The 17640-nt window shown below is 35.9% G+C and overlaps 1 protein-coding gene across 4 annotated transcripts in view; it reads left to right on the top strand.

Annotated features, from left to right (window-relative positions):
- SCML2 (Scm polycomb group protein like 2) overlaps positions 1-17589 on the top strand; it is a 95338-nt gene extending 77749 nt beyond the window's left edge. For 2 of the 4 annotated variants that reach the window (XM_035000300.1, XM_035000291.1), the window contains exons 9-15: positions 120-243; positions 2229-2432; positions 3143-3325; positions 9990-10103; positions 10766-11017; positions 14584-14735; positions 15810-17589. In XM_035000300.1, the coding sequence (XP_034856191.1) occupies positions 120-243; positions 2229-2432; positions 3143-3325; positions 9990-10103; positions 10766-11017; positions 14584-14735; positions 15810-15938 (1158 nt within the window). In that variant the 3' untranslated portion in view covers positions 15939-17589. The remainder of the gene's footprint in view (positions 1-119; positions 244-2228; positions 2433-3142; positions 3326-9989; positions 10104-10765; positions 11018-14583; positions 14736-15809) is intronic. The other 2 variants (XM_035000305.1, XM_035000316.1) reach the window with 2 other exon arrangements.
- The last annotated feature ends 51 nt before the right edge of the window (positions 17590-17640 follow it).

Genomic DNA, 17640 nt, shown 5'->3' with positions numbered 1-17640 from the left:
ACTCCAAGGACTTCTGACAGCTGATCATTTGTGACCACTGACCGATAATTTTCTGACCTCCTTATCTAAGAATTTTTAAAAATGTGTAATATATACTTGTGCTTTTTTTTTTTTTACAGGAAAAATATTTTCCTGTTTTGTGTTCTACATCTTCAGCTTCTATAAAATCTTTGGCTAGAGACCGTCGTGCTTCATATGATAAGGATGCTGCTCCTGGCACATCTAAAATAGTGATGTCAACAGGTAAATTAGTATAGGGTATTAGGGTATAAAATTACTAATCTTTTACTCTGTGTTATTTTAGTGTCTTTGAAATTTGAGCAATAAAATAAGAGGAAAAAAGATGATAAGACACGTTTTTGGTTTTTTCTTAGCATTTTTCATATTAAAGTATTTTGAAATTCTGGTTGTTCATTTTGATGTTATGGAAAAACTGTTTAAATATACAAGTCACTTGAAAATTCACTACTCTTAAAGTATTTTATCCAGCTTAGTAAGATTTACAAAATTTACACCATTGTCAAATCTATTTTGTTTTCCCTTTATCTTATTTCACAATGTCTTTTTGTCTTGTATGTACTTTTAAAGCTACTTCAAAGCTTTTTAAAATGTCTTTTAAAATCTTGAAAGATCCTTTCCTGTCAAGGGGCATGGCGACTTTAAATTATTCTCTGTTATGTGAAGAGTATGAAATGACACAAACCTAGACTGAACAAATCTCCCTTTTATTTGTCATCTCTTCTATGTTTTCTTGTTGCCTTCCTATTTTTTAAAGCATGTACCATTGCTTTTTCTCCTAGTTTTGTCTTTCTTATACTCTTCTGTTCCTTAGACTTTTCTTCCCAATTTCCCTATCCTGATTAAAAATAAATTTTTTTTTTGAAATAGAAATCACTTAAAGGATTATTGTAACATACTTCATTTTGTCAGTTTATTATTTCTGATTTTTAGTCTGTTGGCAGGAGAGACTAGCTAAATAAGTATAACGCAAAGGAGATAAAACATTGAAATCTTTGTTTAGCTTCACTTGTGTTCAGTAGGACTTTGTCCATCCCATCAGCACCATGGATTTTCTTTTTTTTAAAAGATTTATTACTTATTTTAGAGAGAGAGAGAGAGAGAGAGCATGAGCAGGAGGGGCAGAGGGAGAGGGAGAGAGATTCTCAAGCAGACTCTGCGCTTAGTGCAGAGCCCAACTCACGATCCCAAGATCACAACCTGAGCCGAAACCAGGAGTCGGACGCCCAACTGACTATGCCACCCAGGCACCCCCTGGTTAAGTTTTTAATAGCTGTTTCATTTCTGTGAGAGTCCATCCTTCCTTTGGCTATTGCCACAAGGTTGAATTATGTTTTTCAACATAGTGAAAGTGAGATTAATGGGTTTTTATTGTACTGAATATAGACCATGTATATGTAAAATTTGGCAATATAAATTAGGTAATGGATAAAAATAACGTGCTTCTTGATTTAGGGGGACAGTATATTTTATGCTTGGTAATAATGTACTCTCATATTGTTACATTGTATGTTGATTTATATTTATTGATTCTCTGAAGAAATATTATGGAAACACGACATTTGTGTGATTATAGATGATTTGCTTCTAAGTCATATGCTTTTATTATACTAAGGAAAGCGTTATTTTTTAATTTTCTTCAGTGAACCTTGGCATGTATATAAAGAACATTTTTATTTTCCTTAAGTTAATGAAAAAAAATTAGGTCATTAGAACTTACTGTGTGGCATGTATCTTAAATTACTTGGTTACTTTAGAAAATACAATGAAGGTACAGTGTTGGTGATTTAAAATAAATTCAGTCCAAGAAGTGTATTCACATGATCAGTTTTGAAAGAAAATTCTTATACTGTGTGTACAATTAAAAGGTGAAAATATTTATCTTTATACCATTTTACATGGTGTGGGAATGTGTGAAGAATTGTTTTGTGATGCTATTAAAAGTTGGATAGTTTTTATTATAATTATTATAGGCAAAATTCTAGAAAGTTGACTAGGCATTTGGATTATTTCTAGATTTAAGGTCTTTATACAAATGTGAAAATATATTCGCATACATATTTTTAGGTAGCAGAAATGATTGTTGATATTAACTATATTTGGGTCTCTGAGTAAAGTGTGGCTAGTGGGATATCGTAATTAGTTATGTAATGTTTATGTTGCTTTTAAGCAATCTGATTGTTGTATTTATATACACACGTTTCCTCTAGTCTGTGTCTATGTAAACAAACATGGAAACTGTGGCCCTCACCTGGATCAGAAGAAAATCCAGCAGCTGCCTGACCACTTTGGCCCGGGCCCCGTGAATGTGGTGCTCCGGAGGACCGTGCAGGCCTGTGTGGATTGTGCCATTCAAAGTAAGACTGTTTTTGGATTTCTTAAGCCAGATCACCGTGGAGGAGAAGTGATAACTGGTATGCGCAACTAACCCTTTATTCAGCTCTTCTTACAAATTTGATTTTATTTTAGAACGGCCAGGATTTTATAATATATAGGTTATTTTATAATATTTATAGTCTATTAACTACTTATAATATTGACATACTTACATTGATATAATAGAATATTTATAATAATACCTATTTATAGATTTTTAACTGTGGGAAAGTTTAACTTTACGTTCAAAATAGACAATGGTCAGAGCCATACTATAAATTGAGGTAAAAGATTTTTTTACATGCCGTATTAAGCTCACTATCGACAAAATACCTTGGTTGATAATATATTTTAATGTTTTTAGAAAACAGACTGATCTGTAGGAAGCTCTAAATGAAAATGTGACTCAAGAACTGCTAATGAGATAAGATCCAACTGGCTGTCATGATTGATCAGTTACTATGTTGATACCCACACAGTGCTCGCAGTAGCAGGAAGTGGTAGAGGTTGCTGGGTTGCTGCTGCTGCCCTTGTTGTCTGCCTTGCGGACACTTAGCAAATGAGAACGCCTTTACCAATGTAGTCTGTTGTGTTTGACAGGGGCCTCTATAATTTAAGACTATTCCTTTATAAATTACAAAAACTACGACTTAGATTTATAATACATTTCCTAAATTGATGGCTTTTTCTGATGTTGCAGTTTTATCTTTCTATGAGCTAACTCTGACATCTCTTTTCCCCCCAATAGCTTCCTTTGATGGGGAAACTCACTCCGTCCAGCTCCCTCCAGTGAATAGTGCATCATTTGCTCTTCGCTTTCTTGAGACCTTGTGCCATAGCTTGCAGTGTGATAACCTTCTGAGTAGCCAGCCTTTTAGCTCTTACAGAGGTACTACTCCTAATCCTGCAGAGCATGATAAAAATAAATCAGGTGAGAGAAAATGTAAAATTTTGTACTGTGCTTCTATTTTATATTTTATAATTAACGCGAGAATCTTGTGTAATTTAGTTTTTCCTCATGTTCTCCTCAAAGTAAACATTTTAGCCACCGTGAACTAATTAGACATGTATAGTATATAGTTGTTTTTGTTCATTCAAAGTGGGCAAGTAATTTCTTATATTCATAATGAACTTGAGAATCAAAACCTGAAAGTATCCCGTGGTTTGATGTGCATTTCCCTAATGGCTGAGGTTGTTGAGCATCTTTTCATGTGCTTATTGGCTATTTGTAGATGTTCTTTGGAGAAATGTCTATCTAAATCCTTTGTCTATTTTTAATTGGGTTCTTCGTCTTTTTATTACATAGAAATGAAATATATTTGTTCCTCATATATTATATTTATATTTGTTAATATAAAGAGTTCTTTGTGTATTCTGGATACAAGTTCCATATCAGAAATATCCTTTGTGTATATTTTCCTCCATTCTGTAGGTTGTCTTTTCACTTTCCTGATGGTGTCCTTTGAAGCACAAAAGTTTTTAATTGCAGTGAAGTCCAATTTACCTATTTTATCTTTTGTTTCTTGTACTTTTGGTGTCATACCTAAGAAAATATTCCTTAATACAGTTTCACAAAGATTTGCTCCTATGTTTACTCCTAAGAATTTTATAGTTTTAGCTGTTATATTTTAGGTTATTGGTCTATTTTGAATTTTTCTATATACAGTGAGATAAGGGTCCAGTTTCATTCTTTCACATGTGGATATCTAATTGTCCCAGCAACATTTGTTGAAAAGACTACTCTTTCCCTATTGACTTGTCTTGGCACCCTTGTGAAAAATCAGTTGGCTGTAAATATATGGATTTATTTCTGGACTTTGTATTTCATTGATCTGTATGTCAATCCTCATGGCACTACCACACTATCCTTTTTTTTTTTTTTTTTTTTAAGATTTTATTTATTTATTTGACAGAGAGAGAGAGAGAGAGCACAAGCAGGGAGAATGGGACCCTGGGATCATGACCTGAGCCAAAGGCAGACACTTAGCCAACTGAGCCACCCAGGCGCCCCAGTACCACAGTATCTTGATTACTGTAGCTTTGTGTAGTAACTTTTGAAATTAGGAAGTATGAGTTTTCCAACTTTGTTCTCCTTTTTCAAGATTGTTTTGGCAATTCTGGGTTTCCATATGATTTTTAAGTTCAGTTGTCATTTTCTGCTGGAATTTTAGTAGAGATTGTGTTCAATCTGTAGATCAATTCGGGGATTATTGCCATCTAATAATATTGAATCTGGGTGGCTCTTGATTTCAGCTCAGGTCATGATCTCAGGGTCTTGGGATTGAGCCTCGCATCCAGCTCCATGCTCAATGTGGAGTCTGCTTGTCCCTCTCCCTCTGCTTCTCCCCTGCTTGCATGTTCTCTCTCCCTCCCCACCTCAAATTAATTAATCATTTAATTAATTAATAAAATCTCTTAAAAATTAATATTGAGTCTTCTAGTTCATGAATATGGGATGTCAATGTATTTAGGTCTTCCTTAATTTATTTCAATAATATTTTGTAGTTTTCAGAAAGCACATCTGGCACTTCTTTTGATAAATTCATTCCTAAACATTTTATTGTTCTTAACACTATTGTAAATAGAATTATTTTCTTAAATTTTGGGTTGTTCATTGCAAGTGTGTAGAAATGCAATTGATTTTTGTATTATTAATCTTTATTCTGTGATCTTGCTGAATTTGTTACTTACCATTGGGGTTTTTGTATGTGTGAATTTCTTAGGATTTTCTTAGTCTGTTTTGTCTAATGTTACTATAACCAGTCCAGTTTTAAGTACTGTTTGTATGGTATATTTTTTCTCACCTTTCCCTTTGAACTTATTTGTATATTTGATTTAAAGTGTATCTTTTGTGTTAATTATGTAATTGGAACATGTTTTTTTTTTTTTTTTAATCCATTCTGCTAATTTTTTTACTGGAGTGTTTATCTCATGGACAGTTAATATAATTACTAATAAGTATTTATTTATTCATTCATTCATAAGGTTGGATTTACATCTACCATTTTGTTATTTGTTTTCTAGGTCTTATTGTTTCTTTTTGTCTTTTCTTCTTTTCTTTGATAACTTTCCTCTTTTGTTTTAAATAGATGGGTTTTTTTCTATTTTTATTTTTTTATTTGTATATGAATCCTAGTTTTAAATAGATGTTTTCTTGTATACTATCTTAATTCCTCTGTTGTTCCTTCTACTAAAGTTTTTGAGTTTTTTTTTTTTTTTTTTTTTTCCTGTCCAGGGGTTATTTTCATAGTAGTTGCCTGCCGTGGGGATTACAATTAATATCTTAATTTAAAACAATCTCGTTTGGATTAATACCAACTTAATTTTAATATTATGCAAAAACCTTGCTCTACTACAGCTCTATTTCCTGCCCCCTTCTTTGTTCTTTTATTGCCAAATTATATTTTATACATTATAAGCCCCAAAATACAATTTTGTAATTTTTTCCTTTTTTTTATTATTATCATTTTTTTGTATTTTTAGTAAGCTTTCTTCCCAACATGGGTCTTGAACTCATGACCCTGAGATCAAGAGTCACATGCTCTACTGACTGAGCCAGCCCGGCGCCCCTACTTGTTTTTTTAAGGGAAGAAGAAGAAGAAAAGAGTTATAAAGACAAATATATTTGGGGTACCTGGGTGGCGCAGTCAGTAAAGCATCCAACTTTGGTTTCCACTCAGGTCTGATGTCAGGGTTGTGAGATTGAGCCCTTCGTTGGGTTCCACACTCCACAGTCAGCATGAGTCTGCTTGGGTTTCTTTCTCCCTCTCCCTCTACCCCTCCCTCCCCTGCATGCACACTCTCTCTCATAATAAATATTTAACCATAGATATTTTAACTGGTACTCTAATTTTTTTTAAGGATTTTATTTATTTGAGAGAAAGAGCGAGTGAGAGAGAGAGCACACGAGCAGGGGCAGAGGGAGGGAGAGGGAGAAGCAGACTCCCCTGCTGAGCAGGGAGCCCAACACTGGCCTCAAAATCAGGACCCTGGGATCATGACCTGAGCTGAAGGCAGATGCTTAACAACTGAGCTACCCAGGCACCCCAGTACTCTTTAATTTTTTTATGTGGATTTGAGTTACTGTTGAATGTAATTTCATTTCTTGTAGGTAAGCTGTTCAAGTGAGGAATTTTTTCCCTTTTTAAAAAAAATTTTTTTTTTTTTAAAAGATTTTATTTATTTGACAGAGAGAGAGCAAGCACAAGCAGGGGAGCTGCAGGCAGAGGGAGAGGGAGAAGCAGGCTCCCCGCGGAGCAGAGAGCTCTACTTGGGGCTTAGTGCCAGGGCTCCAGGATCACGACCTGAGCTGAAGGCAGATGGTCAACCGACTGAGCCACCCAGGCACCCCAAATTTTCTCACTTCTTTAAAAAAAGATTATTTTAGGGAGAGAGAGAGCAGGGGGAGGGACAGAGGGAGAGGGAGAGAGAGAATCTCAAGCAGACTCCCCACAGGGCAGAGCCTGACCCCACAACCCTGAGGTCATGATGGGAGCCAAAACCAAGAGTCAAATGCTCATCCAATTGAGCCCTCCAGGTGCCCCTCACTTTTCGTTTGTGAAGAATTTCTTATTTCTCCTTCATTTTTTAAAGTTTAGTTTTGTTGGATGTAGAATTCTCAGTTGACTGTTTTAGCAATTTGAATATATCATCCCACTTCCTACTAGCCTTTATAGTTTCTGATGAGAAGTCAGTTGTTAATCTTATTGAGGATCCCTTGTATGATGATTTGCTTTTTGCTTGGTAATTTCAAGATTCTCTTTGTCTTTTGCTTTTGATAGTTTGACTGTGTTTTTCCTAGGTGTGGCTATCTTTGAATTTACCCTACCTAGTTGGAGATAGTTGAGTTTTTTGGATATTCAAATTTGGGAAACATTTAGCCATTACTTTTTCAAATATTCTTTCTGTCCCTTTCTCTCTGTCACTTCTCCTTCTGGAGCTCTTCCATTATGTGTATTTTGGTGTCGTTGATGGTATCCCACAGGTCTCTGGAGTCTGTTCATTTTTCCTCATTCTTTTTTCTTTCTGTTCCTTAGACTTTAAAATCTCATTTGACCTTTCTTTAAATTGGCTGATTCTTTCTTCTGCTGTTGAGCCCTTCTAGTGAATTTTTCATTTCATTGATACTACTTTTCAAGTCCTAATTTCGATTTGTAATTTTTTATCATTTTATTGATAGCCTCTATTTGGTGAGACTTTGTTCTCATACTTTCCTTTACTTCCTTAGACATGATTATTATTTTTTAGTTCTTTGAACATAAATAAAATTGCTGATTTAAAGTCCTTGTTTATTAACTCCAGTATCTGGGCTTCCTCAGAGGCAGTTTCTATTGACTGTTTCCCCCCCCTTTGTATAGGCCATACTTTTATGTTTCTTGCATGTCTCCTAATTTTTAATTGGAAACTGGACATTTTAAAAGAGTGTAAAGCAGTAACTCTGAAAATCAGATTTTCTCCTCTTCCCTAGGGTTTGTTGTTGCTGGTCCTTTTGTATAGTAACTTACCTGGACTAACCTAATGACTTCCTGGGCTCATTTATTATATGTGGCCACTGAAGTCTGCTCATTTAGCTTAGTGTTCAACAAATGATTGGACAGGGATTTCTATAAATGCCTCCATCCTTTGCCACAGAGTTCATGTATGTGTTGGAATTTACCTTGAACATTCCAGGAGGCAGTTTACAAGTCTGCTTTGTGCAGAGCTTCAAGGTCAGCAAGAAATGAAAGATTAAGGTCTTAGGTCTTTCCTGGGCATGGATACTGCCTTGCACATGCATATGGCCTTCTAGATTCCCAGGAGTATCTCTATGGTTTTCAAAGTCTGCTAATGGACATTTTATTCTCCAGGTTTGTTTTTAAAGCTTTTTGGTCAGTTTCCTATCAGCCCCAAATGATGATGCTGCCTCAGGCAGCTATAGTGTTAAACAAGCACTACGGTGGATTTTTTTGATTTGTTTGCTTGTTTGATTGAGCAGTGCCTTAGAGATAGGACTGTTCACACAGAGCAGGCTCTGATTTAGGTCCAATAAAACAAGGCCTGAGATCAGAGCTTTCCATTGAGTTTCAAGGTTGGTCAGATTGTGCTGGTTCTCTGGGGATAGGGCCTTTTGAGAGCTCCAAACCCATTGTGTTCCCTCTAGTGGCTGCTATGATTTGCTGGCTTTCACAGCTACAGTACTTATGAACCTGTTGGTTTGCAAAGCTGCTGCAAAAACAGTGAAGGGGATGATGGTAGGGAAGCTAAAATGCCACAGAATTTGCTGTTCTTTCTGAGGTTCAGCCACTTTTTTCTTGAACAAATGCTTTTTGGGTTTTGTAATGTCCAGAGTTTTTGAAAAATTAATTTTGCCAATCTCTTTGTTATTTTTATGAAGAAGTGGATTTTGCAGGTCTTTAATCAGTCATCCCGGCAGTGCCTCTCTATGATGACTTTTAAAGTATTTTGTAAATTATCTGGCTTTTTCTAGTTATCTCTGCAGGAAAAGTTTATCATGCCTGAGCTTACTACAATACCCAGGAGCAGAAGTCAGGAGTCATTTTTATGTTTTATCAGCCCCAGATAGTAGACCATACACTAGCTTCATTAACTTTTTATAAGAAAGCATTAGAATATTACAAGTAAAAGAAAAGATTTTCTGATCTTGCTAAGATTCTGAGGTAACATACATCTGTAGAAAACTATACATTAGTATTTGAATTTTCCATATCATTAAATGAGTATGAAAAAAGCCAATTTTTTCTTTATAGGAATTTAAATGTCCTAATTATGTAAATATTTGCCGTTCACAGAAATATGTTTTGCCTATTGGTTTTTGTAGTCCATGATTAAAAATAAAATCAAGTGGTAAGAGCTCTCTTAGACTCTTTAGTAATCAGTAACCAGATGGCTAAAAGTTGCTTATCGGATGATCTTAAGAAGCATGCCAGGCCCACAGCTATTTTGAACCAGATGAAGTTTGACTTTGGTACATTCTCATTGCAATCTTCTCATGCAGGTTCTATTATCAGACTATTTAGATTTCTATTATACTTAATTTTTCCTTTTAGTTGGAGGTTAAATCAAGATATTGATTGATATTTAGAGTTTAATCAATAATTTGAGATGTCGTTACTTTCAGGATCATGCCTTAAAGAGTGGTCCTTTAGGTAAAAATGCATTTGGTTTAATAATAAGCTGTAGAGTTATAGGAAGGGTAGCTCTGGGCCAGGACTGTTGCCTATAAAATGAGATGTCCACTATACACTGTCTTCTCCTTCTCTGAATTCTTAACTTTTTTTGTTCATGGGAACAGTTTTCCTAGGCCTTTTTAGACACATTATAATTGATTGTCTCACTGCTTCCTGAGATACTTAGAGATATCTGATGATCCTAGAATAAATGATGCCTGGATATAATTCTTTTAGCTCTTGAATATGAGGTCACTGAAATATTTAATGGGATGAAATCAACACATATTATTCATAAATAAGCAAGTAATTGATAAATTGCTGATGAAGTTACAGTAGGCAAATGATTTAGAAACAAAAGTGTTATATGCTGATGATCTGAAAATGCTTGAGGAATGTTAGTATAACAGACACCTTTTTTTTAAACAGTAAAAGAAGACATAACAGAAAAGAAAAGCCCCAAACGGTCTTCGCAGGAACCTATACCTTATGTTGCTCCTGTGTCACCTAAGCTCCCCAAAACAAAGATGCATGCCCCTAAAGGTAAATAGTATTTACAAGTTCCTGGAATGGGAAGAAAAGTCACTCTACTACCACTTAACTATATGCTCTTGGGTGGGGGTGTGTATTTGCCCAAATCAGGTGAGCATTTAGGCTACTACTTTGGCAGCTTTGTCAAGAGTTTCATTCCCTTCAGAAGTGCACAGTTGTCATTTCTCCTTAGATAAAAGTAAAATAATTACAGTAACATTTTCCATTCAGCTTTGTATTACTGAAAGCTGATAAAAAGTGAATAGAAAAACCTAGTGCCTAGTGCCTTTCTCCACTGAAAGTTTTAAGTGTCCAAGTAGTAAGCAAATGTTAGAAGCCAACCGTGTGATCATATTATAATGGTTGTGAAGAACTGCATCCCTAAAAATGAATGCTTTAGTGAGGTGTTCACAGGCTTGGTAGCAAGACTGGGAAGGGACAGTTGCCACGAGAAATACAGGTGACATAGTGGAATCAATTTGGATTTTAAGACCGTGTTCATTACTATAAATGCCAAGGAGGGGGGTGGCCACGTACTTTATGTTAGAGGTTTATGGTTCAGTATAGCACGGCTTAAGTGAACTGTTGAAGATTAGGAGATGTTTTGACCTTTTAGTAGTGTTTAAGCTATAAAGTCTACTGAAGATCATTGCCTTTGTCTTTTTTTCTTGTAGAAGAACTATTGTCTTCTGAGGGAAATGGCGTGCCCAAAGAGGAAAAGCTTCCTGAAGATTCCAAAAACTCATCACTAAATCCAGCAAATTCTTTAAGCCCTACCAGCAGAAATCCTGTAAGCACTCATACTGCAGTCTCCAGGAATTTTTCTCCAAGTGTGCCAGGCACCTCAAGTTCAGCACTAGTGGGGACCAGATCTACCAAGAGCAGTCACCATGAAGTTAAATTCCAAATGCAGAGGAAAAGTGAAGGTATATTTAAAAACAGTGATTCTCAACCAACGTGTTTCTTTCTCCTTAAGGTTTCTTTGCCCAACAACATCCTTTGAGAGTGTATCATATTGGAGAAAGTGCCAAGATTGAGGAGTTTGAGTCCTCCCTGTTTATGTTACTGTCAGGGTCAAGCCACTACAGATGCTCCGATCCTCATGGCGGCATAGAAGTATCCCTGGGGATCTGGGTCCCAGCCATGTCTCTCATAGACTTCTTAGATCAGTACTTCTTATTAATGGTTCCATTGTACTTTATCACTTCACTGGATCCTGTCTGGACTCCGAAACCTCATGTGACTCTGAGGCCGGGAAAGATGCACTTCCTCTCCTTTCTGATGTACTCTCTTCCTTGTCTCTTTTGAGACCTTTCCTGACTCCAGCCTGCGTGTGGCTCCCAGATCTGGGCTCTGGTATTCTGTTGTGGTAGCTATTTCCCCATTCTCCATATCTTCAGTTACTCCCTCAGACCCACCAGGAATACATAACGTGTAAACAGGGCAGCATCCTTTTGCCATTTGGAAAGAGCCAGAATAGTTTTCCATGTGCAAAGATAGTTACCCTCTACCCTTTTAAGGATGAATGGGGTGGGGGTAGGGGTGGGCCGAGGTGGGGTAAGGGTGGGAATGTGTTTTGTCCTTTTTCTCCTGGTAGGCATCTAGGCAAGGTGAGTATTGAAGGCAGTAGGAGCCATCCAACTTGATTGCTTTTCTTAGTGGATGTTTTCTATGGGCAACTGTGCTGTATACATGCTGTGACATGTTTAATATCATCCCCTCATCTCCCACCTCATGTAGATCGTCTCTGCTTTCAGAATGACATTTGCAAGGAGTCTGATGGTAGATGCTTATCCCATCAAGGGGTAGTATACCCAGAATTTTTAGGTATTTTCACAAAATAAGAGCTTTGAAGACAGGCCTTCTCAGCAAAAGGCTATAAAAGGTTACCCCTAATACTGAATTCCTCACTTTCAGATGTATGACTAATACTACTATGCCAAAGTAGCCTGTATTTGAGCTTGAGAAGTCTAGCTTTTGCTCTTCCCAGGAGTGGAAAGACTAATAGTAATAACATTACTTACTGGTAATTTACTTATTGGTAATAGAAATCAGCATCATCTTCATCACTATCTGACGTGTGCCAGGCATGTAATATTTTACATAGCCTTTACAGCAATTCCTTAAGACGTACGTGCTGGTAAACATTTTCATGTGAGAAATCTGAGAAGTCACTTGACTAAGGTCCCCAGCTAGAAAGTGGCTGGGTCAGTCCTTGAATCCAGGCACTCTGACTCCAGGCTGTACGCTTAACTGCTGGGCTGCTTCCATCTTCAGAGAATAGGTAAGCATTTCCCTTGGAAACTGTCTAGAGGTGTCATTACTATTGTTTTCTTCAAGGTCTTGGAACTGTTACTTAAAGCTGAGTCCACCCCTGATGGCTGGTGATGCTCTCACAACCTCCTGCCCTGCCCCATTATTTGAATGAAATAAATTGTTCATTTTTATTATAGGAAAGAAATCCAATAACATTGTTGTGGATAAAATCAAATCACTTTTATTTATTTCAGAAACACTGATACTCTAGTGTAAGACAGAGCCATTCAGGAGAAAAGCACGACTGAACTTTGATTATTTTTCACATAGTTAGTTTATTTCATGTAATTATTTGAATAACACTAATGTTTACAACTTCTCTGATTGTTTTGAAGGTATGGGCCCAATTAAATGATTTCTCCATAATGAATTAAACATAGATTATCTTTTTTTTTTTTTAAAGATTTTATTTATTTATTTGAGAGAGAGAGAATGAGAGAGAGCACATGAGAGGGGGGAGGGCCAGAGGGAGAAGCAGATCCCCCCTGAGCAGGGAGCCCGATGTGGGACTCGATCCTAGGACTCCAGGATCATGACCTGAGCCGAAGGCAGTCGCTTAACCAACTGAGCCACCCAGGCGCCCAACATAGATGATCTTATAGTTGTTTTGTTTTTAATATAAAATTATAGTTTTATACCATAAATTATATCTTTGCATATAGTTTTTCTGTAGTAATCTATAAAACTGGTTGCATGTTATTTAAGATATAACAGTACCGGATTCTGATGACATAAACCAGAAATCCCACAAAAAAGTTATTTAGAGGTATGATTAGTTTGATTAGCTTTGCCAGTAGTTTTTTCATCTTAAATTAAGTCTTTCTTAGAACTAAAGGAGAAGACTTTTCTGCCTAAATTGTTAGAATGCCTTAGGCACGGCATGGTCTATACCATCATCATTTCCATTTGGGTTGAAATAGCGCAGTAGCATTTCTTGGTAGATATGACCAACATTTTTATCTCTGACAAGTGAAAGGGAAGATATGTTTTAGTAAAGAGTTTTTGTTTCACATCAAAGTTGTCATGTTGAAGGAGAAAATAAGTACACTTTTGAGCTACACACAAAAAAACTTACATTCTGAGTTCTTTTATCTTCTGTTTTTCTTTGCCCTTTACCTGGGTAAATACTCAAAATGCCCCTAAAATGGCTGGAGCCCAAATGATAGGAAAGAAAACGTGTATCTTTGGTTAAATCACCCCAAAAAAGACCAAATTTGTGTTGACGGTCCTTGTTTAAAGAAACAGATCTTCCTGGCAAATTACAAAACTCACTTCCGTTATCACACACTATCTTTAGAGAGTCAAGTGCTCTGGTTGAATAAAATGAATACTTGTCTGGACACAAAGAAATTACAGCACAACTTGGTGAACAGCACAGCTAAAACTTTTTGAGGTATGAGTGCTTAATTCTATTTCTCAATTATTTCTTTTTTTGACTTATAAACATTCAACCAGAGTATCTATTACTATGCAATTAAACTTGAGAGAGGTATTCAGTATAATGTTAAAGTTACTTCTGACCTAGCCAAGCAGAAAATAATCCTGTTTTCTTCAAAACTCAGATAACCATTTAAGCCTTAAGAGACAGGCATTTGAAGAGTAAAGTGATGCTAAAATTATCCATATTGAATACATGGGAGAGATTCGGTAAAACTCATTTGGTTCTCAAACATAATGGGGTTATTGAAATTCCTTGATTAAAGTGAATAAATTTAAGCAACTATAAAACTAAATCTGGAGACTTTCCATTCTATTTAGCTAGTAAAAGAAACCTAATCTAGACAGACCAAGAGGAGAGAGATTGAGAGAAATTCAAGAGTAATAGGTTAGCTTAGATTAACCTCATTTACCCCAAACACCAGAACTTTTGCTGTCTTTGCCTGTGGCCCACAAGGCCTCAGATTGATCGGTCTGTTTTATGATTTTTGAGGCTTTAACGTAAATTCTGAAGCTGCTTTTGTTGTTTGGGGGAGGTCAGATGGGGTGCTCTTGGGTAGCCATCCTCAGGTCATCCTAATCTAGGCTTTCACTGGATTCTACACTTGGAGTCCTGGGTCCTTGCTGGGGTGCTTAATAGAAGGTTCCAGGAATGGGACCATTTCTCCCTACCTAACATCTCTTCTTTCAGGATAATGATCAGGTCAAGTATGATTTGTCTTTTTTCCCCCCATTGAAGCTCCAAGTTATATAGCTGTACCTGACCCCAGTGTCCTGAAACAAGGCTTCTCTAAGGACCCTTCAACCTGGTCTGTGGATGAAGTGATACAGTTTATGAAACATAAAGATCCTCAGATATCAGGCCCCCTCGCCGACCTCTTCAGGCAACATGTAATGTATCTTTTGATCCGGTTTTCCTGCCGTAATGCCTTTCAATGACCTCTGTGCAGGCCCTTCAGTTGGATGGATGCTGATTAGTGTGGATGGTGGGGGAACCCTATCAACTGATTTTTCCATATGTGAGAAAGGTTACTTGGCCCAAAGTTAGATTCTTAAATGGTAGAGGCTGGATCTGTGCTTTAAATGGGTACCCGAGTACCTAAAATACTACAAGTCTTCAAGTTCTCAAGAGAAGATGATTCAGCATGGCCACTCTCAGATGTCTTCTCCCACAAGGATCCTCCTCCCCACCTGCTCCCTGCTCGGCCCCAGGACCGTGAGTAGGAGGGGGTAACCACAAGCTGTGACAGGGTGTCCTGCCCAATGAATCCAGCAACTGTGTAAGATTAAGTGCAGTTTTATTTTAAATAGGAGCTCATGAGTACCAAATAATATGCTTCTCCGACATAAATTGGTTAATTAAGGAAATAAAAAATTTTAGGAGGATGCCTTGTGTCTATTAAGTAATGTTTATAGTCTTTTGTAACAAATCAGTGACCAAGTATCTTCTGTCCTTTTCAGTATTCTAAGAAACTCGGTAATTAGTTTTAGCATTTAATTAGTTTAGCTTCAGACAACTAACTGATTAGCTTTCAACATAAAGACAACACTGTATAACACATTTACAGTTTGCATTGATGCTGACATCCTCATATTCCCAGCCTTTCTAAGAAAGTTAATGACCGTCTGAAATTCATTTCTACAATTCATAGCTTTCTAACCTTTGTCATAGATCTGTAGTATTTTATTCAACACACAGTATTTAAAAGGAGATAGTTTGGTGCTTAGGCCAATTTTGAAAGATACTGGGTTAAATTTCCTTTTTCTTAAAATTTGAAGTGAATTTAGAAATTATCAAATGATGTCTTGCTGTATAAATTATATTTTTAATAGTTTTCAGGAAATAAATGCATATTCAGAGAATATATATCGAGAATGTACAACTGCTCTCTATTTTACATGTTCTTATATATAACTTGACAAAATATGAATGCATTATTAATTGTAATTTCTTTCTCTCTGTAGGAAATTGATGGGAAGGCTCTGCTACTACTCAAAAGTGATGTGATGATGAAGTACATGGGGCTGAAGCTGGGCCCAGCATTAAAGTTATGTTACTACATTGAAAAACTAAAAGAAGGAAAATACAATTGAAAAAAAAATGTGTAAGTTTAGATTGGACAGCATTCTTTGTTATCCTGATAACTTTTAATTTAAAAATATTTTAATTCCCCTAGCAGCTTTTGTTTGGTAGACAGTTCCTCTAAAAATAGGTTATATCCAGAATTGCAGAACAACATGATAGTCCAATCTACTTCTTTAAAAAACCATTTACGTGTTAGTATTAGCATATTCAAATTGGGAGTTCTTTATGTCTTTTTATTGTTTTACAGTTTACAGTTTATCACTTTGTACAATTTACAAATGTATTTTCATGCTGGAAACAGAGAAACACCTTTGATTTCGGTTAATGTTTTTTTTTAATTTAATTTTATTACGTTAGTCACCATACATCATTAGTTTTTGATGTAGGGATCCACTAAGTTAATGTTTATATATAGAACCAAAACAGCTAAATCCCAAAGCGGGAAGTATCAGGGACTGACAAGTTCTCTAATGAAATCTGTGACGAGTTTTCCTTAGAAGAGAATTTAAAGATGCAGCTGTAGATACTCTTTCTCCAGATATTTTATGTCTGTTACTACAAGTTCTGTTCCTGTCCTGCCAATCTCTAGAAAGGGAAAGCCATATAAGTTATTTTCCTTTTGTTATTATTTCTCTGTGTGTTGTATTTGTTCATATTTAAAGAAAAAAAGCAAGCTTATAAACTTTCATAAAGTGTTCTTAATCAGTTTTTGATAACTTTTGAACAATTATAGGATAAATAGAATGGTTGTTTTATGCAGGAGATATTATACTACAAGGGTGGTTTGGATGGAGTCTGATTAAATATTTTTCAATAATATACCTGTTATTTTAAAACATTACATATTTTTGCTAAGTGTAGACATTTAACTGGGCATTCATTTCTCACATCTCTATATGAAGACACCTGTGCCCAAATTTTTTAAAGATATTTTATTGTCTGTGTTTATTCCTCATATGGATACTATACCGTATTTATATATTATTCTATACCTGTAGGTATACAAACAAGTAAATCTGTTCTTTTTGAATTTAATATGGCACTTTGTACCGCCACAGAGGTAATGGTGAACTATTTATATAGTTAGAGGTTTTTATTCTGTAAACAATATGTGCATCAATTGCTATGACTATTACCTCTCAGCTTTGTCTTCAGGGGATAAGAAACAATCCGTAGGTTGCTTTTCATACAGGGAAGCTCTCTGTCCTATGCAATGTTCCTAGTTAATTTGCTTAGCTCTGAGCCATTTATTCTGCTAAATTTTGGAAGATGCATTAATTCTGACTTACCATTTTGGGCTTTATTTTTAAAGTTAGAACTTTTAAGGGGAAATGGTGCTATATGTTGTAATTACATTGTATAAGTTTGGTGTAATGTTTATAAGCTATGAGAAGCTGTGCTAAAAGTCTTAGCCATTTGTTGTAAATGCCAACAAAATATACACCAGGGGCATGAATGTACATTTTCTTTCTCAGAAAACCAAATGTACTTTATATAAGAATGCAACTATTTAAAGGGTGGTTTTATCTATGTTATTCCTTTTGTGTTAGAAGACAAAATTCTAATTTAAGCCTGGTCTTATTTCAAATTGTTTGTGTGAAGATGCTGTGCCCAGTTGAACAGTCCTCAGGTGTTTGTATGAATACTATGTTTTACAGTTTTCAGATTTTAAAATATAATAAAGTTTTAAAACCACAATAATGTCAGAGC

The sequence above is a fragment of the Mirounga leonina genome, unplaced genomic scaffold (genome assembly GCF_011800145.1).
Source record: "Mirounga leonina isolate KUSES-001 unplaced genomic scaffold, KU_Mleo_1.0 Mir_101595, whole genome shotgun sequence".
Taxonomy (NCBI): Eukaryota; Metazoa; Chordata; class Mammalia; order Carnivora; family Phocidae; genus Mirounga; species Mirounga leonina.
Note: the sequence above shows the minus strand (reverse complement) of the source record. Positions and strands in the feature narration are given on the sequence as shown.